The following is a 22,317-nucleotide window of genomic DNA, read 5'->3' as shown; positions in this document are numbered from 1 at the left end:
GGACTGGGAAGGATTAGGCCAGATGAGATGTTGATCCAGCAAGGACCGTGCACCTGCCTCTTGCTTTGGAAGAGTGGGACAGGTCACTGGGCAAGGAAATGGGCAGACCTTCAAGTGCGTTGGGCCCCAGTGATCTGTTCATGCCAGTGCTGGCATCTCCATGTCCTTGGAGACTTGGCACTGAATCAGCACCTGGATTGTCATCAAGGGCTTCCTCTGAAAGCAGAAGCTTGCAGGAAGTTTCCAGAGACACAGGAGCAAAGCTTTCCCCTTGTCAACCCACTCAGCTTCTCTGTGGGATCAGGTTCTGTAGTCTCCCATTCACTGGCTTCCTCCTCTGGCTCCAATGTTACTTGGGGTCCTGAGGTCTGTTGGAAGGGAAATGGGGAGGAGGAGGAAGGGGAAAGCTAGATGCCATTATGTTAAGCAAATGAGAGGAGGACAGGAGTGGAGAAATACACTGACCTAAAAAGTCTCACACCAGACAGAAAGGACAGGAGAGAGAGGCAGCTTCAGTGGAACTACCAGCCTTGCAAGACATTATATGGTGTTTCAGCAGCTCAGTTCTAGCAAAGCTTTCCTTATGCATATTGCATTGGTTCTTCCATTCATTCAAAGCTGCAAGTTTGGATCTAGATGCTCAGTTTTTGTAAAGTTTATCTTATCAGTTTTCAGTTTCTGTATATAGTCTTCACTTCTCTGTTTGATGTAATTCTTCTTCACAAAACCGAGATTCAGATCCAGCCAACTTCCCTGCTATATGCCTTAAATTCCTTTAGCCTCTTTGCAATTTCCCTCTTTCTTCCCAGTCGTCCTTCATCACCTTCACAATCTACCCAGCACTCGTCTCTCGCTGGCTAGTTTGCTGCTTCTGATATTTTTATTAGGGCTTTTATGTTTTCAGCAAATGTGTCCCTCAGATTACGTCTTGTTGTTATGTTGGTCCTGAAAGAACTGGTCCTCCTTATTTGATTATTTTTTTCCATTGCCACTTGACTCTATGATTTAACCATGCTGGCATCCTTTTAGACTTGTAAAGGCACCCAAGGGCCATCTAATCCAACCCAATGCAGGAAATTCAACTAAAGCATCCATGACAGATGACTATCCAGCCTCTGCTTAAAACCCCCCAAATGAGGAAGATTATACCTCCTGCAGTCTTTCGGCAGAACTCTTATAAGTACTGTAACCCATGAGGACCCATTATATTATCTTCCTCCTAGCGTTTGTTTTCTCATTAGCAATTTTTGTTTTTCCATGTGAGCATATTCATTATCATATGTTGCTTGTCTGGCCCCATTTCATTATCATTAACCTTTACTGCGATGTGATATAAAATGTGAGAAAAGCAACCGACTGCAGGCAGCGTTACTACTCCTACAAAACTGGCATTTCTCTCCGATACATTTTTCCGGCCCGCGCACATCTCACTCAGATTGCATCTCCGTACGGAAATATGGTGAGCTGAAAACAATAGATGCCTTATGGGACGGCCCTTAATTGGGTTGTTTTGTGGCACGAAATTATGAAGCTGTTAAGGCCATTAGAGAAGTCAAAATAAGTGGATCGAAGGAACTGCTACACATTGCAAAGCCTTCAGCTCGGAGCTAGCCTTTGTTTCTCTATAATTACAGCCATTGGTCACTTAAATAGAGGGTGGGCAACTGGTGGCTGTCAAGACAGATAGAGCCCTGATTTTTGCCCCCCTCCCTTAGGCCATATCAAAGGTTTGACTCATGCACGAAAGGATGCAAGTTTAACTGATACAGGGATGGAGGTTCAACTGCCAAATGAATACAATTAAAATGCTACCCCCTTTTTTTCTTTTTCTTTTTTGCAATGTGATTAACAGTGCAGTGGGGTGGGCAGTTTGGGGACAACAGCAGGTGGGGAAGATAACTTTCACCTTTCCTATCCCGTACTGCAGACATGTTCAAGCGGTCAACTGTGATCGACAGGTAGATCGCCGGGGTGCTCCAGGTCGATCATGGGACTGAAAAAAGCTCAACAACTCTTGGCAATGACAATGGGTCATTGCCAGTTTTATTATACTGGGAGTAGATCGCAGTCTCTAGAGAGTTAGACGTGCCTGCCCTACTGAATCTTATTGTGATGACTCTTACAGCTCCACCTATTTAATTGGATGTGGTCCAGTAGAACTTACTTCTGAGTAAGCGTGTTCTCGTGCTCACAGCTCCATCTTCACTGTACAACTTAGGCTGCTCCTCACTTTGCAAGACCAAATGACTTGAAGATTCTTGAGAGAAGGCCATTAATTGAGGACCGCCTGCTCGCCAAGAGAAGGCATGTTTGCTGAGTTTACAAAAGCAGCAAAGTTCACAATCACAACTGCAGAAGTCAGAGGATGAATAAAACTGCTAAAGCTTTACACCCTGGCAGAGACAGAAAAGTGTTTATTTTTAAAGATATTCTTTTCATTATATATATACAGTATTTTTAAAGCCACACTATTTCAAGGATTGCTACTTTGAGGTTATATCGTGAGCATCAAAGGGAAATCTAGTCCTAAAAGGGCTCGCTTTGGTAGGTGCAAATCTTCAAAGCACAACGTTCCTCTGGAGTTAAAAGGGTTGTCCTTTTTTTTATGAATAAGTCAAAATACGAGAATTTTTCCTAAGTGTACACTTGGCTCAATTGGTTTTTTTGGTTTTGGTTTTTAAGATCTATCCTGGCCAGCTTCAAAGTGAATAAGCATGAATGGCTTCTTTTATGTAGTATGTTTGCATTTCTGTCTCCATGGGGGGAGGGGAATATTGCTGCTTCCCCGCCCCCAATGATCCTCACCGCATAGTGGCAAATGCAAGGCATGGACACATTTGGTTCTCCAGATGTTGTTGGTGATGAAGAAGAAGAAGAAGAAGAGTTTGGATTTGATATCCCGCCTTTCACTCCCCTTCAGGAGTCTCAAAGCGGCTAACATTCTCCTTTCCCTTCCTCCCCCACAACAAACACTCTGTGAGGTGAGTGGGGCTGAGAGACTTCAAGGAAGTGTGACTAGCCCAAGGTCACCCAGCAGCTGCAGGTGGAGGAGCGGAGACGCGAACTCGGTTCCCCAGATTATGTGACTACCGCTCTTAACCACTACACCACACTGGCTCTAAAACTGGGAGTTTTAGTTCAGCAACATCTGGAAAGCCAAGCTTCCCCACACCTGTTATATAGCCATGAACTTTGTTCTGACCTGCTGTCTAATCTTGCTATGGAAAATGTAGAACACACCCCTTTGACTTGTATTTTGATCATTCAGGTTAGTGGACCTACAACCTGTGTTGGCCTGATACGCGACTACTGAGATCATTTTACACTGCCTAGGATTTAAAGCACAACTTCCTCCCATGCAGACCAAATTCAGCTTTGGTCAATTGCGGATTGATGTGGGTGGTGCTGTGGTCTAAACCACTGAGGCTCTTGGGCTTGCGGATCGGAAGGTCGGCGGTTCGAATCCCTGCAACAGGGTGAGCTCCCATTGCTCTATCCCAGCTCCTGCCAACCTAGCAGTTCGAAAGTACGCCAGTGGAAGTAGATAAATAGGTACCGCTCCAGTGGGAAGGTAAATGGTTTTCCTTGCACTCTGGTTTCTCTCACGGTGTTCCATTGCGCCAAAAGCAGTTTAGTCATGCTGGCCACATGACCTGGAAAGCTGTTTACGAAAGAGGACTTGCATCCTGTCCCGGTTGCATTTTAATACCTTTTGTTGTTTAAGTGCTTATAAGACAAAAAGGGTGTGATTCCTTTGTGGCAAACACAGATCAGCTGTTATGTCAATGTGGAACAGAATGACTTTTTTATTTACAAAAATATTTATATACTGCTAGTCAAGGGACGTGGGTGGCGCTGTGGGTTAAACCACAGAGCCTAGGACTTGCCGATCAGAAGGTCGGTGGTTCGAATCCCCGCGACGGGGTGAGCTCCCGTTACTCGGACCCAGCTCCTGCCATCCTAGCAGTTTGAAAGCACGTCAAAGTGCAAGTAGATAAATACCGGTAGGTTCCTCTCCAGGGGGAAGGTAAACGGCGCTTCCGTGCGCTGCTCTGGTTCGCCAGAAGCAGCTTAGTCATGCTGGCCACATGACCCGGAAGCTGTACGCCGGCTCCCTTGGCCAGTAAAGCGAGATGAGCGCCGCAACCCCAGAGTCGGTCACAACTGGACCTAATGGTCAGGGGTCCCTTTACCTTTACCTTCAGTCATTTAAAAACAACAAGCCCAGAGCAGTTTCCAACAATAGTACGTAAAACCATACAACAAAAATCACACAAAGACAAATTAAAACCAGAAATCAGATAACCGCTGTGAAGAGTTATATTCTCTAGAAAAGTTTTCAGCAAGTGTTTGAAAGCTGAAAGAAAAGGTGCCTGCTGTATTGGCCAGTTTCCTGTTGTTGTCAAATGAGCCTTGCCAATTTGAAGAATGACCAGTGGTGTTCCTGCAGATGATCTCAGTGATCAAACTGGGATATAAGGCTTCAGGTTCCATGGACCAAAGTTGCTCAGGGCTTTGTAATTTTTTTTTACAAGTGATAGTAGTAGATGGTAGTAGTAGTAGTCAGTGCAGATGTTTTAAAGATGGTGTCACATGTTGTCGGCTATGTGCCCCCATCAGCTGTCTGGCCACTGCATTCTGCATCTGCTGGAACTTCTGAACCAGGATCAAGGGCAGCCCCACAAAGAGCGCATTGCAATAATCCATCTTCGAGGTTACCAGCACATGGACTATAGTGGTCCAGCTATCCCTGTCCAGGAATAGCTGTAGCTGGTGAACCAGGTGGGGCTGGCAAAACTTATTCACTGTACAGTATAGCATTTCTACAGTGTTGCAATTTGTGGATGGTTCAGAGAGCTAGTGTTTTGTTTATCCGTAAATGATCTGGCTGTGCACACACCAATGAGCATGAGAGGATGGGCGATAAAAGCCAAATAAAATGATTTTTGCAGGTATTTTATTCTATTCTATGAAATGCCCTCTCCCCTGCCGCCTTTAACTTATGGAATTCAGATTTATATTTCCAAACCAAGTTTAAGCTCAGTGCACTGGAATCATGCAACAGAATAATGTTCCAAAACAATACAATACCAACTGATAGGGGGAAAGCAGCAGCAGCAGCAGAAGCAGCAAATATCACCCCAGACCGAAAGAAAAGAAACCCAGACATGTCTTTGCTTTGCTCTTCATTAACTTGGTGAGGCAGACAATATTTGGGCCACCTGGGGCCTTCCTCGGTGCAAAAGATCTGATATGACCTGTGCAGTCATTGAGATGCCCATGCAATTTATTTTAAATTGGGAGGGGTAGGTGGGGGGGAGAGAGAGAGACAGCACAATGGAACTCCCGGAAGAAGTCTCCCAGTGTGATCCGCTCCAGTTGAAGTCAGCTTGTGTTTTAGAATTTACACTGGAGGGAATGCAGTACAGAGAAATTGCCACCTTTTGTGGATATAACCGAGTTTCTGCACCTATTAGGGTTGTAATATATAAATCACTGAAACAAGTGCGGGGGCGAGGAGATGCGATTTGGTAGTTTCATCACCTCCAGATCTCCTAACCCAATAGGCAAATTTAGCACATGCAGGAGCACTCAAACATATATGAGAGAGAAATTCTGTTTTGAAAGAATTTTGCAATCAGAAAATCTGGAAAGAGGCTATTTTAATTTCAGCGTACGTGCAACTTCGGTGTCATTTTCAAATGTAAGCAGAAAATTACCCTTGAGATTGTAGTCATGGTTCTCGCATGTAACAGGGTCTTGCCTGTGGTGGCCACACACCTCAACTCAGAAGCTGGGGATGCCAGAATCAGGCTTCCAAAAGTCAAGCTGAATGGGGTAAAAGGTAAAGGACCCCTGGATGGTTAAGTCCAGTCAAGGGCAAATGGGGTTGCGGTACTCATCTCGCTTTCAGGCCAAGGGAGCCGGCGTTTGTCCACAGAAAGAGGTGGGTATGTATAAGCAAGCAATAATTAGGCCCCGAATGGACAACCTATGTTAGTATTGAAGAAAGGGGAGGGGGAGAATGCATGGCTTTTTCAGGGATTCTTCAGCTGTGCTTCCTGAATTGCAGAGACTAGATGAGCCTTTGGGTCCTTTTCAGTGCTATTCTATGATTTTATGAACAGGAAAGCCACAGACCACCTATGACATGTGCTCCCATTGACAAAGTTACCTTTTCCAATCACACTTGACATTTTCATATCTATCCATGAAACATCTTTGGTGTACACCTAAGCAAGGCAGGATTAAGGTGGTTGAGGGTCCTTGTGCAGTTCCTCTCCCCCAACACTCATGGAGGAACCCATGGAGTTGAAGGTGATACCTAGCTTTCTCGGGAGACAATGGAGGAGGTGAAGTCAAACCATTGGAGAGTTACAGCACCTGCTGTGCCTCTAGAGACCAATAAGGGAGAGACATGTTTTGTTGCAGCCGGGGCAGTTGTGCTGCTGCAGATGCATCATGTCGTTTTTTCTCTCTGCACTCCTACCAGTGGTCATTTCTCCTCCGGTCGCTGCTGTGGATACATGACCTGACTGTCTGTCTGCAGGCAAAGTACCACGAAGTAACTTTGTTTCAATGCTAAACACTGAATTAAGCCTCCATTGTACTTCTACTAATGCACTGAATAGGCTGTGGGAAAATCTGTCTATTTACCAGCCTTTAAGCAGCCTGATTTGTGAGTATGACTAGGGATTCAAAGTAATTTGAAAGGGCAACCATTCGGTGTCAACTACTTTTGAAGATGTTCCTGAGGGACTCACCTATCCCCAGCCAGCCAGCCAGTCAAGCCTTAAGTCTTTGGAGGAAGTTCAAAACATCACTTTTCTTTCTTTCCTTCTTTCTTCTGCATTCCACTCACCCTGCCCCTTCTTCTGTCCTTACAATCATTAAAACAAATTGAAGTTACAGCTCTCCATGCACCCGGGATCATGAGCTGAGATTGGCAACCTTATGAGCTCTCCATTAGGCTGGTTAAAGGATGAGGGGAACTGTAGATTTCTTCCCCGTTTCCAGTGCATTCTTGCGGTTGGTTTTCAAAGAGCTCTCATAAAAGGGTGTGTATCAGTGCCAGATTTACGTATAAGCTAAACAAGCTATAGTTTGGGTCCCACTCTCTTGGGGGCCCCCCAAAAAAAATCAAAGGAAAGAAACTGGATATACATTTCCAAAATATAAGATAAAAAGCAAATAAAATAAAACCTACATACAGCAACAGTGTTTTGTGTTGTGTAGACTCCTATGATGTAAGTACCGTGGTACCTCAGGTTGCATACGCTTCAGGTTACAGACTCCGCTAACCCAGAAATAGTACCTTGGGTTAAGAACTATGCTTCAGGATGAGAACAGAAATCGTGCTCCAGCAGTGCGGTGGCAGTGGGAGGTCCCATTAGCTAAAGTGGTCTTCAGGTTAAGAACAGTTTCAGGTTAAGAACGGACCTCCGGAACCCGAGGTACCACTGTAATGGGCCCCGCCTGCTAGCCTGATCCCTAAAATATCACTGGTTTGCTCATTTTTATATATAGAGTGCCTACATTCTGAATGTACAAATGGCTTTAGATACCTATTAGGTCCATAAATTACCATATAGCATATATTCAATACAAAAAACAGCAACAATTTGTTGTTGACAAAGGACAGCTGGACATGTAAAGGACCCCATTATCTTCAGTAGCTTAGGGCCTCCTCAAACCTAAATCCGGCCCTGGGGTTGTGTGTGATATTCTGTGTTCTTAATCGTAGAGTTGGGGCATCTCCACACTCGCACCCACACCATACATTTAGGTGTGGGCAGGAAAATTCTGCATTTTGGGTATGGGCCAACTTCAGACTGTCAGGATTATGGCAGCAAATCCTCGGGAACTGAACCAGCTAAAAATTCAGTGGCTCCTTAGCTGGCACAGATCCACTCCCATGCTGCCCTCTCCACACTCTCAGATACCCTGTTTGTTATGCACCAGCTACTGCCACTTTGCCCATGGTTTAAGTGGGCACAGTCAAGAGATCCACATCAGGTTTGCTGGATGGACAGAGATCTCAGTCTCATTTAAACCCTCTCCTGTGTGGCGGATCAGGGGTTTGGAATTGCTCTGTTATTTCAAACGGTAGTGGTATTTCATTTAACAAGATTTGCAGACCACTTAAAAATCACTAAGCAGTTTACATAAAACAATATAAGATAATCATAAGAAAACACTGATAAAACCAGCAAGCTTTAGAAGCGAGTAGATATAATGAAACTATCAAAGCCATGTGAAATCAACAGAGTTTAAGAAGAAGTATGCAGAATGAAATGACATGTCTGCATATCCTGGCCTAAAAATGGAGGAGGCGGGGAGTGTTTGTAAGCATCGAAAACATCTCCAGCAAGCCTGCTCTGCTCCTTTCATTAAGTGGGACCCTAGGCGTCTTCTCCAGGGTCCTGTCTTGATGGTACCAAAGTCGTTCTTTACTGTATATGAGGAATCCAGCACAATAATATATCAGAATAGGCTAACTTAAGGGCATAAAAAAGTCCTGCTGGATCAGACCAATGGCCCATTAGGTCCAGCATCCTGTTCTCACAGGGGTCAACCTGTGGGAAGCCCAAAAGTGGAACCTGGGTGCAACAGTGCTCTCCGCACTTGTGATTCCCAACTCTTCAGAGGCATGCTATCTATTTCCAACAGTGGAGAGAAAACATAGTCAACAAGGCTGGTGGTCATTGATTAGTCTTCTACTCCATGAATGTGTTGAATCGTCTTTTAAAGCCATCCAAGTTGGTGGTCATCGCTACATATTGTGGGAGCAGATTCCATAGTGCAAAGAATTGCTTTTTTTGGTCTGTCCTTAACCTTATAGATCATTCTTAACTTCTTAAAGGTACACTCCAGTACCCATTATTACTCATGTGTTTGTGCAAGCAAGTTTGTCACTGAAATAACATATCCATAAATGAATGCCCAGTGCTCCGTTGGCTGTGAATTCTTCAGCAATGCTACCTAACAATGAGGGCTGCTTGATTCTCTTTAATGAACCACAGGAATGGAAGGCTTATCAAACCAGACACTTGTCCGGAGCATGACTGCATTAAAAAAAAAGACAACTAATTGAGGTGCAATTTTGTACTGGTTGTGGCAAAAAGCAGCTTCCTGGACATGGGTCTCCCCACATCTTTAGTTTAGAAGCCCTAAGGCAAACCAAGCTTCTTTGTCAATTATAGAAAAATCAATGAAGATACTGTTTGGGACTCCTTTTCACCATTCAGCACGGATGATATCCTTCAGTTTCGAGCAATGATTCATTTACTTCCACCCTCTCTTGGGGGCTACTGACATCCTGCTATCTCTAAAGAATGTGAAGCCAAAACCACCCTATTCTTTGTTTCTTTCTACAACATGGGTTCCCCCACCTGCCTCCCCAATGCACAGGACATTCACCTGGACTTGGGGGCTGCTTCAGTGGGGCACTTCACTCCTTTTTTACCTGCAAACTTTGGGAGGAGGGGGGCAAACCCCTGGAAGTGTGCACATTCAAAGTTACTGTACAGCTATGGCCTCATTCGCACATCTCAAGGGAGAAAATTGTTCCTGGATCTCAAAGTGCAGGTGGAAGGTTGCATTTTACCATCTCCTCCATATTAAAATAAGACCCCAGCACTATCAGTTTGTGGGGTGCCTGGACTCCTGCTTCTAATTCCGGTGTGCCAGACATTGAATTTAGCATGTTAAAATATAAACCATGTTAAAAAAAAAGAAGAAGCCAAGCTTGCTGGCTGAAGAAGTAATCACCTGAAGACATGGGCCATTAAGAGAATGCAAGACAGCATGATGCCCATTAAGAAATCTGTCAACGAGGCAAAGGTTGTCTGCTGGATGCAGAGGGGTAGAGCCCCACCCTGGGCTATGGGTAGCTAGCAAGACAATGCAGAGTCCAGAAGAGAGAGTTTAGGAATTGCAGAGGGCTGATGTAAGGACAAGGGGAAATAGTTGTGTTTTGGGAAGCAATTTGCAAACTGGAGAAAGACTGCAAAGTTAGCCTACTCTGCTGCTTCTAATAAGGACCTGGCCCATGGAGCCAAAACAGTTCTCCACCCCAGCATTGTCCCCTCCCTTGTGATTGAGTTAGGCTTCTGCCAAACATGCACAACAGCTCCAATCAGAAAGCCAGGTTGGGCTGCAGTGCCTGTTGATTGGAGGATCAGTCCAGGTTTGCAGACAGAAAGCTTTAATCAATTCCAATTGGTTAGTTTAAACCATGGGTAGGCGAACTAAGGCCCGGGGCCCAGATCCAGCCCAATCGCCTTCTAAATCCGGCCCGCAGACGGTTGGGAATCAGCATGTTTTTACATGAGTAGAATGTGTGCTTTTATTTAAAATGCATCTCTGGGTTATTTGTGGGGCTAGTGAATTCGTTCATTATTATTTTTTTCAAAATATAGTCCGCCCCCCCCCCCACAAAGTCTGAGGGACAGTGGACTGGCCCCGTGCTGAAAATGTTTTCTGACCCCTGGTTTAAACCATTTAAAAACTTTTGGTTGGTTAAAAAGCAATCTTTCCTGGATAGTTAAAGAAATAAATGCCTATGCAAAGTTACATTTCTAATTGCTATATCATAGGAAATATAGAAGTAGTTATAAAATATAATAAATATATAAGCATTAGGTAAAGGTAAAGGGACCCCTGACCAATATAAGCATCAATACTATATAAATATAATATAATTATATAAAATAAAAACTGCAGAGCATCATCTTAGAAGAAGCACTATCCTTTCACGCTGGCACAGGTGAGGATGCCTCTTTCAAGACTGCTGTTGCAGGGGGATGTTTTCCTGTTAATGGTTGGGGGGACAATACGCTGGTTTATGCAACTGTAATCACACAGTAAAGGGTTTTTCGGAAGAGATTCTGCAGATGAGTACCAGCAGCTCAAAAATGCCCTAATTACTCAACAACTACGGGGTTTTGTTGTTCAGGATTGGCAAACACCTGCTTTCTCAGAGGGGTGGGAGACACAGTGGCGTAGCGTGGGTTGTCAGCACCCGGGACAAGGCAAGTAATTTGCGCCCCCTAACCCGTGGATTTGCGCCCCCTAACCTGTGGATTTGCGCCCCCTAACCCCCAGATGTTGTGCCCAGTGCGGCCGGGCCCCCCTGCACCCCCCACGCTATGCCACTGGGGAGACAGATCGTTTGTATTTTACCACCCAGACCCTATTTTCCATGGACAGTCCCAGATTTACAGAAGACATCCCAGTTTCTGATTTGATCCTGGAATGTCCCACTCTTCCTTAGGACATCCCTATTTTCATCAGAGAAATGTTGGAGGGTATGAAATAGGATGTCCCCAGGGCTTTTAACAGAACTCGCCAGAACTTTTCCCAGCACAATTCAACCCGATGTACTATTTCTGGGTTAGCGGAGTCTGTAACCTGAAGCATATGTAACCTGAAGCATATGTAACCCGAGGTACCACTGTATTACCTTAGTGAAGGACTAGGACTTCTTGTTTGAGCGACAGGGAGTGCTGTGCCTTTCTGTGAGTTTTAAGAACTACCATTCCCAGAGTTCCTTAGTCCATGCTGACCCTCTTCTGTGCATCAGGGTTGCAGATTAACTGCACGAGAGGGAACAATTCCCCAGGAGAGAGGCCTTTATTGCAGCAAGAGCAAATGGAGCCATTTCTGCGACTAAATTTGAAGGCCCCAGAAAGCTGGATGTGTGAGTAAATAGCCTAACCTTAATTTATAGGTTTAGAGGAATGCCAGAGATTTATTTATGTCTGAGGGGTTTTGTGCTTGAACATTCTTCCTCAGAATTCTGGACATCTGTCGCGATTATTTTATTGTTTCCAGCATTTAGGCCCCGCTTTCTTAAAACAAGAACAAAAAAGCACCCTAAAACGTGCCTCAAAGCGACTTACGACTATATAAAATCTGAACAGTGTGTGTGTAAATCATTTGAAATCAGATACGTACGATGAAAATGCAATAGGACAGAAATTTCTATAGCCCCTTGAAATAGCAGTAAGCGTTTTGTTTTAAAATACGCGTGTATCACAACATTTTTTGGATCGGAAGTAAACATGCATTTTTTCAAATTGGTGTTAAAAAGGTGCCTCTTTGTACAGGGTGAGTCCTTTAAAAGAGGCCCCCTGGATACAGAGCACAGTGGTACCTCGGGTTGCATACGCTTCAGGTTACATACGCTTCAGGTTACAGACTCCGCTAAGCCAGAAATAGTGCTTCAGGTTAAGAACTTTGCTTCAGGATGAGAACAGAAATCATGCTCCAGCGGCGCGGTGGCAGCAGGAGGCCCCATTAGCTAAAGTGGTGCTTCAGGTTAAGAACAGTTTCAGGTTAAGAATGGACCTCTGGAATGAATTAAGTACTTAACCCGAGGTACCACTGTACACATGTACCACAGGGCCTCTTTTAAAAGACTCACCCTGTACAAGACATGAAAAGGCCCCTTTGAGTTTACCGTCGCCACCAGCGAAAAGGGATCCTTTAAAAATGTCCCATGCCATCTCTTAGCTCAGGCAGACTAGTCCTCAAAGTACCCACCCTCCAGTCCATGCTGCAAAGCCCCACAGCTTTCTGCACATGCTCAGAACCACTCTTCTGTATTCCTTCAATATAATCCAGGGACTATTTCAAAAAATTAAATAACATGATGAGTGTTCACCAGTGGTGGCCTAACTTGGGGGGGTTTTCACAGTGACAACAAGTTCTAACACAGGTAGCCATAAGTTGTTGTCCTGAAAACTGTACAGTGGTGCCTCTAGTTACAAACTGAATTCGTTCCGGAGGTCCGTTCTTAACCTGAAACTGTTCTTAACCTGAGGTACCACTTTAGCTAATGGGGCCTCCCGCTGCTGCCACACGATTTCTGTTCTCATCCTCAGGTAGAGTTCTTAACTTTACTACTTCTGGCTTAGTGGAGTCTGTAACCTGAAGTGTTTGTAACCTGAAGCGTTTGTAACCCGAGGTACCACTGTATAACATTGCTCCTGGCCTTTCAGATGCTATCAGACTACAACTTTCATCATCCCTGGCCATTGGACATGTTGGCTAACAATTGGAGTCTAACACCATCTGTCATCTGGGCCTTGTCCAGAAAGTGGCGGTAGGGGGTGAGTGTTCAGACCCCTGGGTCCTCACTTGTGGGGTGCCTCAGGGTTCCATCCTCTCCCCCATGCTTTTTAATATCTATATGAAGCCGCCCGGAGAGATCATCAGGGGGTTTGGGCTGGGTATCCATCAGTATGTGGATGATACGCAGCTCTACCTCTCTTTCAAATCGGAACCAGTGAAGGCGGTGAAGGTCCTGTGTGAGTGCCTGGAGGCGGTTGGAGGATGGATGGCGGCTAACAGATTGAGGTTGAATCCTGACAAGACAGAAGTTCTGTTTTGGGGGGACAGCGGGCAGGTGTGGGGGACTTCCTGGTCCTGAATGGGACAACTGTACCCCTGAAGGACCAGGTGCGCAGTCTGGGAGTCATTTTGGACTTACAGCTGTGCATGGGGGCGCAGGTCAAATCTGTATCCAGGGCAGCTGTCTACCAGCTCCATCTGGTACACAGACTGAGACCCTACCTGCCCGCGTGCCTTGCCAGAGTGGTGCATGCTCTGGTTATTACTAGATTACTGTATTTTAATATTTTGTTGGAAAGCACCCAGAGTGGCTGGGGAAACCCAACCAGATGGGTGAGATATAAATTGATTTATTATTATTATTATTATTATTATTATTATTATTATTATTATCTTGATAGCAATCTATCATGGATGCTTTAGTTGGGATTCCTGCATTGCAGAGGGTTGGAATAGATGTCCTCTGGGTTCCCTTCCAACTCTATGATTCTATAAGTCTAAAAGGATGCCAGCATGGTTAAATCATAGAGTCTAGAGACTATGAAAAAACAAACAAATAAAGAGGACCATCTCTGGAGGGCCAAAGGTTCCTCAACCCTGCATAAGAATAAGAATAATAAAAATAAGAATAAGAATAATTAGAATAATAATGATTAGAATAATAATGATTAGAATAATTAGAATGATAGTGATTAGAATAATCAGAATAATAAAAATATGCCACCCAGCTCACTGGGTTGTCCTAGCCACTCTGGGTGGCTCCCAACAAAATATTTTAAAAATATTAAAAGAACAGTTTTTAAACACAAACACAAAGGAAAGGGTCCCCAGCTACACACACAGACACAGAAAGAGAAAATGAAACTTGTAAAAAATATAAGAAATAATTAAGATTAATGGAAATAGCAGTGCAATGCACACAAGTGCTGCTTACCAAATACAATGGATTGCCTGGAAGTCATTCGTTAGGCAAGCGTTCACATAAGGAGTCTAGAATTTCCGTGCATTCCTATGGATACATTTCTCATCAGGGATTTGCCCGGTCTCTCCGCACAGTCCTTCTCTCCGTGGTTTCTTCCCGCAATGGCTACAGCAAAAGAGAGAAACAGGAAAAACTGAATTGCCCCACATATCTCTCCCACACTCTGATTTGTCCAATCTCACTCCCTGCTTTCATGGTTTCTGCCCAAAAATGCTTGCTGCCAACCAGCAAAGCACAAACAAGCAAGGAAGTCAGGAAGTGGAAAAAGTCTGGATGTTCAGATTTCGGAATCTGTGGAGTGTGGAGCAGGGTTTGGGCACAATTCTTTATGTTTGCATAAGTAATTTTTTGCAGAGCGAGCTGTCAGATAGCAGGATCTGTGTGTACATAACAACAGTGAGGCATGAAAACATACAAAATGAACTAATATGTTGCAATAATAGTACATAAGAGACTGTAGCTCAAAAAAACCACTGAACTAACTGAAAATTCCCATTCTCCTGTTTATTATAGTTTATTTAATGTGTTTTTATATGTGTTTTCATGCTTTTGTCATTATGTAATACAATCGTATTTCCACTGGCAACATTAATTGTTTCTCAGATTGTTTCATCCTCTGAGCCCAACATGTTGTGATTACTACAGTTGCATTTTAGAGCATCTGCAAAAAAAACACCAACAAAAATAATCAAGGTCTGAAAAACACAGGAGGAAGAAGGCGGAAAACAGTGCAATGCAACAGTTTCATAACTACGTTGTCATGAGGATCACCTGTAAAAAGTGAACAAACGAGGAATGGCAATTGCAAGAGAAAAGGCTTGCTGCAGAACACCAGACTAGATTGCGTCTATTGTCAAATGCCCTTGAAAAGGTTGTCCTCCAATGTTCAAACTGTCACAGCAGAGTTGAACATTTTGGCAATGCCTTGCTCCTGGTGGATCTACAAGGAAGACAATTCATCTAACATCAGAAGCCACTTACGGTTAATCTCAGCTGGGAAGCTGTTTTACAGATTGTCAAGAAAGGAAGTGTGAGAGCAATATGATTTGCTGGTGTTTCAGAGTGCACTGAAAATGGACAGTTTTGCTAATACCTCGTCTTGGCCCATTTCCTTCTTCCTGGCCACATAATTTGAACATGGGAGGAAACATGCGCCATCCATGTTTTATCCACCATTCCCTCATTGGGTCCTCAATTTGAGGGGAAAGCCATTGCAGTTTGTGGGCCTTTGCAAACACGGGAACATTGTAGGGAAGGCAGAAGACACAGCCCCAGATCAATTAAAGCTACTTTGGCTGAGCCACAAATCCTATGTCAAGTCTTTTCATGTTTTCTACTTGACTTGTGATAAACCACATCTGATTCATTCATAACTTTCACTTGAACTCCAGCAACTACAAGGTGGGGGACCTCTCGCAGGTAGCTGGAGGCATTTTTGTGGCTCTTGCTGTAAAAGCAGGCAGTGTCGTTTCTAGTAATGGGAAAAGGGAGTTTTTATATAAAAATCAAAGTGGCCCCTATCAATCAATCAATTGACAAAACTTTATTGCCTTAGCCATTGGGCATAGCAATCAGTCATACACATCAATAACTATAAACAATACAGAGGGATAATAAAATAGCGCTATTACATGTAAGATTCCACATAACAGCCCACAACTTTGGCTCCAGGAAACTTTTCCAGCAACACAAACCAAGAGAACACTCTAATCTCTTACATCTGTTTGGTGGTGGTAGGAATTTCATGGTTTTTTAAAAAAATAATTAATTTTATTGAAAGTTTTCAACATAAGAGGCAATAAAACTATTGTATTTTTCGTGTATAACACGCCCCATGTATAAGACAAGCCTATTTTGGGGGACTCAAATTTAAGAAAATGGGGGGAGATGGCCCAGAGTGGTTGAGCTTTTTTTGGGGGGGGGGAGGAATGCCAAAAATCACTAACCAGACTGACACATGCTGACAACCGCTCGCGTCGCACTAGCCAACATGCGCCTGTCCACTCACCAACAACAAATGGCAGTCGCATGCCCAATTGCCGAAGCGGCAGCCAATCCACAGCAAACCTTGCCACAGCAACCAATCACCCACCCTATTACTGCAGCAGCAGCAGCAGCAAACCCAAAGCAGCACTTGAAGCAGCCACCAATCACCCACAATATCACTGCTGACAAGCTCCTACTCGCAGACGCAACCTATCTCCCGTCCGTCCGTCCCCCCACGCCCTCTCTATGTATAAGACGACCCCCATTTTAAAAAATTATTTTAGAGTAAAAAAAAACCTCATCTTGTACACGGAAAAGTTCGGTAATCTAAAAAATAATAATAAAGGGCATTGCAGTAAAGAGAAAAGAAAGATAAACGGAAGGGAAAGAAAGAGAAGGGGAGGGAAATATTTTTTTAAAAAAGCAATAAAACACAAAACCATATGCATATAGCCCTCTGTCACAATTATATCTTAATTCTTAATCCACACATAGAGGAGTGAATCTTCCCAGCTCTCAACATTTTTTATAAGTAGGCCAATAAGAAACTCTGGATAAGAGGTGAAATCTCTTCCCTAGTGGGCTTATACAGTGTGCAGTAAATGAAATAAAGCATAACCCTCACTACTCTGTCCTCTCCTGTTCTACCATTTCTATATAAGGCCTCCAAGACTACGATTCTATGATTTCTATTGTCGGAGGGTCCAATGAGATCCTGCCAGAGCCATGACTCATCTACCAGATGCCTTCATTTGCCAAATTGAGGTTAGGGTTTCCAATGCAAGCAGTATCCGTTGCTTGGTGAACCACACACACACATCCAGCTCTAATTTTGTCATCTAAATTATAGCCTGATACGTGGCTGTGCATGGACTATGCTGGTGTAGATTGTAGAGGTTCATCAAAAGCTATTGCAGAATACTGCCACTAGGCTGTTGGAGCGAGTGCCCAGTCACTCCTGTGTTGAAAGAGCTGCCAGTATGCTACCAGGACAGTTTTATGGTCTTGCTATGGGCATGTATACAAAACAATTGGGGACCAGGGACCTCTGAGGAATGTCTTACCTTGTATACCACTGCCTAGTCACTTCAATCATAGACTCTCTTAGTAATGGCCTATTCTCCCAAGGTTCAGCTGGCATCCTCTAAGACCAGGGCCTTTAGCCTGCTGGCAGCTGCCCTTCGGAATGTGCTTCCAATGAACATCAGGCAGGCTTCTACCTGACGCTGGCTTCAAGCTCATCTTTTCACCCAAGTTTTCTTTGAGATCTACTGATTTGTGATGTATCTTGTACTTGTGTTATGAGTCTCTTGTTGGCTGTATACTGGGCATCCATTTAATATTAAGAAATCGTGCAGAAAAATGCATTCTGGGAGTTTCAGTCCTTAAGGGTTAACTTTCTTATCCATGGAAGTACAAGTAAAGGGGGAAATATCATCCCGATCTATTCCACGGGATGTTGGCATTAAAGTCCCTACATCAGCCTTTCTCAACCTGTGGGTCCCCAGATGTTGAACTACAACTCCCATCACCCCTAGCTAGCAAGGCCAGAGCTCAGGGATGATGGGAGTTGTAGTCCAACAACATCTGGGGACCCACAGGTTGAGAACCGCTGCCCTACATAGTAGGATTAGGGCATCTGAATATTTCACCTTTATCTGCTCTACAACGCTTGTTAGATCGGTCCAGATCTTAACCACCACAGCTAGGGTATGTGCTGGTGGAAAGTAGATCTTGATACAGAAAAATGGGTCTCCTGCCCTGCACTGTAGTGGCAAGAAATATTCATAGACGAGATCCGACTCCACAACACTGATTTCCCCAGCCAAATCCAGTGAGGTAAAGGTGCTCAATTCCCCCACTTCCTCATCCTTTTTGATGTCTCTTGGCTGCAGGGAGGCTATGCTGAGAGTATCCCTGCAAGTGTGGAAGGTTAGCATCTTGCAGCCAGGTTTCTTGTGGGCAGATGATATCAAAATTCTGCAGAAACGTAGTAAGATCTTTATCTCCTTTCTTTCTGTCCTGTCTTTCCAAGTTCCAGGTGAGGATGTTGAGATCTTTCTTGGGTCTACTGAGTCAACAGTAAGAGCTCTCAGGTGGTCTCACTGTGGCACTGGCTCCAGTGTGGGTGCCTGTATCACAGACATTTAATCTTAGGGATGTGAGGTTTTTTTGATGCTGGGCTCTTATAGAAATGACTAAATGTCAATTCCCCTTCTCTAGGTGGAGGCTTCTTCCATCTAGGGTGAGAGATCCTGTCGTAGGGTTTTGGGTGTGATGCTGGAATAAGGGTATCATCTCTGGGGAGAGGTTTTCCTTGTCGCCCATGTCTCTCCCTACGCACAGGGATGTTATTGGGGTTGGTTATGTATGGGGGCGCTGTATTCCTACTAGTGCTATCGTTATGTGTGAGACCACTTGGCCGGTACCTTTTTTGATGAGAACTTGGTACAGGGTGTCTTATCAATTGGTGTCTGTTGGGATTGTTGTGGTCTATATGTAAATTGAGATTTTTTTTCTTCTAGGAAGTGGTTACCCCACTTAAATGACACTTTGGGGATAGGATTGTTTAACGTTGGGTCACTGTTTCTTTGGTCGCAGTTTGGCCTTAGATCCAGGCTGGTGTGGATTCTTGCTAGATCAGTTTTATCTGTTTCCCCCTCTGGAGCATTTTGCCAGTCATCAATGACCAGCAAGTCAGGGTTGGATAAAGTGAGATGGGAATTTTCCAACCAGTTCTTCTGGTAGTCTTCTGTAGCTATTTGATTTGGAGGGGGCAAATCCTTTCTTGCCCAGACTTGTAAAAGGGCATCTGCCTGTCTCTCCGAATCCCATTCTTTGTTAAAGGGCATATTGGTTGGGATCTCGGGATTGTTTGAATTATTGCTTAAATTAGTAGATTTGTTACTGCTGCAGTCTTGGTTAGGTTTATTGGGTTGTGCCAGCAGAGGTGGGGAAACTGTTGTTAGGATCCCCAACTCAATTAGCCCTAGCAAGACAAGCATGTTAGCCTTGATGCCAGATAGTTCCTTTCTTAAGCAGTCCAAGTTCTGAATTTTTTTTTCATTAGTTTGGGCATTAAGGAGACTGTTAGGATATTTCCGTTCCACCTTAAGATGGAGCAGGCTATGTGAGTCAGAGTCTGCGTATTTCCTGTTCACAGGATGTTTATGTTTGCTATTGCTTTCGTTTCTCTCTCTGTGCCTGAACACACTAGCAGGCGGTCATGTTTGTTCTTTGTTCTGACCAACGTTGAATAAACTTGTAAATATGCTCTCCTGCTGCGCAACTTTTGCTGTGTAACTTTTGCTGATAGAGTGTGCACCAGCCTAAGAACGTGGTAATCTATTTCTGAGGCTTTGTGTCGCTAATTGCTGATACTGCACATCTATGGGGGATCGATGGATGTCCGGAGTCCGGCTGGAGGCAGTGACGGTCGATGTCTCCCTGGCAGTATCCCAACAATAGGTTATGGTCTTGGAGGTAGCCATACAAATCTGCAAATCTTTCTCGCTTTGCCCTATCAGTTCCTTTGGCTGTGGACTGAGCCTGTTGATTAGGGGTAGAGTTTGTGATGAACTGCATGTTGTTATGAGCCACGTGTGTAATATAAGAATTTTCACATACTAGTGCTTGGTCAGGAGACCAGTTACCCAACTGTTCATGGTCAGAGGAGTTTTGCCAACCTTCTGTTTGTTGGTTATGGTCATTAATGCTGCTTAAGGGTGCAAGATTCAGTGACTCTTGGGCAGGGCCAGTGGGGTATCTTCAGTAGCTATATGGCTAGTTACCACTGGATGGCAGTAGTCTAGGGTGGTCTTTTGTGGGAGAGGTAGGGCTGTTTCTTTATTGCTCTGCTTCCTCTCTTGGGCTCTAGTTAGCACCATAGTGGATTTATTGCACATTTGCTCTGGGTATCTCTGAAGGCTCAGTGGCTCTCAGTGAAGCAGCTCACAGTAATTAGAGTAGATTGCAGTCGTTCTGTAATTCTTCACCAACAGCGCCAGGCCCTGGAGTTGGTGGTATCATCTGGTGTTCCTTCTCTGTGAAGCCTGTTTGCTGCATGCTGTTCACCACCATATTTTTTTCTTCTTAATGTTGGTGGGCTTAGAAATTTTGGCAAATAAATAAATTCAATTTTAGATGTCCCTAACCCTAGTGGCACCTTGGAGATGAGCACATGGTTCTTGTGGCATAAACTCTGGAAGGCCAGAGCCCATTTCATCCAATGCACCTGACACAGTGGCCTCTATTTCGTTCAAGGTTGTGACTGAATGGTTATAGCATTTGGCTCTTTTTGCCAGATCAGACTAATGCAGAAATACTTCTGGAATCTACATAATTCCCTAGGAAGAGGGACTAACTGCCAAACTAATTTTAATCCATAGAATAAGTTTGTCCATTGGGTATTTTCTGACTTGGACTTTGGTTCTGATTTGGAGTTTTAACCTTGCTTTTAGCCACATATTTATCTTCCTGGTTTATAGTTCCTTTGTTGTGGCCGTGGCCAAGATAATAAAGTTTGGTGACTGATTTAGCCTCTTATCTAACAATTCTCCAGGTAGCCACAGGTGAGTGGGTGGATTTCTATGCAGAGATGAGCAAACAAGCTGGCAGATGATGCTCCAACCCTCTTCCACTAGCTTGCTTGATTTCAGCGCTAACTGCAAAGGAAGGGACTGGCAGAGAGAGAATGGACCACTCCATCCTCCTTAGGGAGGTGCCTTTTACAGAATCAAGTCATTGGTCCATCTTGTTCCCATGTTGTCTTGTCCCATGACCTACAGCATCTCTCCAGGATTTCAGACTTTCTCAGCCTGACTTGGAGATGCTGGGAATTGAACCAGGGACCTAATGCATGCAAAGCAGATGCTGTACCACTGAGCTGTGGCCCTTTCCCAAGTCCACTTGTCTCCTTGGTAGAGGAAGGCCACTTTCCCTTCTTCCACCAGTCTATTTGGAAGAAAGCAATTTTATTTAATTTTTACTAGCCATGTAAGAGACTAATAGCTTGCATTTCCATGCTGACCGCAGAGTCTTCTCCCTATTTAGCCTTTTAGCAGGCTCGTAACTTTTGTGATATTGACTGACTGAATTGATTGACTGGTTTACTGATTGATTGATTGATTGATTGATTGATTGATTTTAAAGACAATTTGTGAGTTTGTTTTTTATTTGTGAGTTGTTGTTGTTGTTTAAAAAAAAACTCCTTCCTTAGGAGCAATGATCAAATTATTTGGTTTGCAACAACCACCACAACAATCAACACACACATCTCATTAAAATGGCAAACTGGGCTCTGAGCAGACTTTCTCTTTTAGGAAAAATTATTCTAAGCTTTATTTCTTTTTCTTTTTTTAATTATAGTTATATTATTGCTTTCTTCCATGATGCTAAATGCAGATCACATGAGACCTTCAGTTGGTCTCTCATCCAGACCCTGCTTAGCTTCTGCATAACTCTTGCATCATATGGCTTTCAGCCATACCTTAAGACTTGCATATAGACTACAACGAGAACCTAGGCCAAACTACAAGACAAATCCTGACATACATCTGTTTGGAAAATTATGCATGGATGGGCTGTGACTCCAACAGACAGGGTCTAGTTTGATTCCTCTAGTCAGCTCCGGCTTGTATCTCTGCAGGCCAGGACCTGCCAAGGAGGTCAAAAAGCTGTGCTCATCACTGTACTGTACTAAGATCCGTCTTGGTCATCTTACAACCTATGCATAATTTTAAAATTGATAAGGTTGTTTAGAATCAGGTCTATATTTGTACTTTTCTGGGCTGCAAATGCAATACATTGGAGTCTATTAGCAAACAGTGATGATGTGCTGACTTCAAGGGCCAACCTAGATAAGACAAATGAGAATTATTTTTGAAACGCACATTCCGTACCTACAATTCAAGAAGGTGTGTCCTACATTGTCCAAGTGTGTCCAAGTTCTTGTAAGTTATATACAGTGGTACCTCGGGTTAAGTACTTAATTC

General features: G+C 43.9%; 1 protein-coding gene across 1 annotated transcript in view; it reads left to right on the top strand.

The window, feature by feature from the left end:
* The first annotated feature begins 11,579 nt into the window (after positions 1-11,579).
* The window catches only part of ST8SIA3 (ST8 alpha-N-acetyl-neuraminide alpha-2,8-sialyltransferase 3), a 44,279-nt gene continuing 33,541 nt past the window's right edge, over positions 11,580-22,317 (top strand). Inside the window, exon 1 of the mRNA XM_081929894.1 lies at positions 11,580-11,701. Within this exon, the coding sequence (XP_081786020.1) occupies positions 11,653-11,701 (49 nt within the window). The 5' untranslated portion in view covers positions 11,580-11,652. The remainder of the gene's footprint in view (positions 11,702-22,317) is intronic.

The sequence above is a fragment of the Podarcis melisellensis genome (assembly GCF_964234715.1).
Source record: "Podarcis melisellensis genome assembly, chromosome: 11".
NCBI lineage: Eukaryota > Metazoa > Chordata > Lepidosauria > Squamata > Lacertidae > Podarcis > Podarcis melisellensis.
Note: the sequence above shows the minus strand (reverse complement) of the source record. Positions and strands in the feature narration are given on the sequence as shown.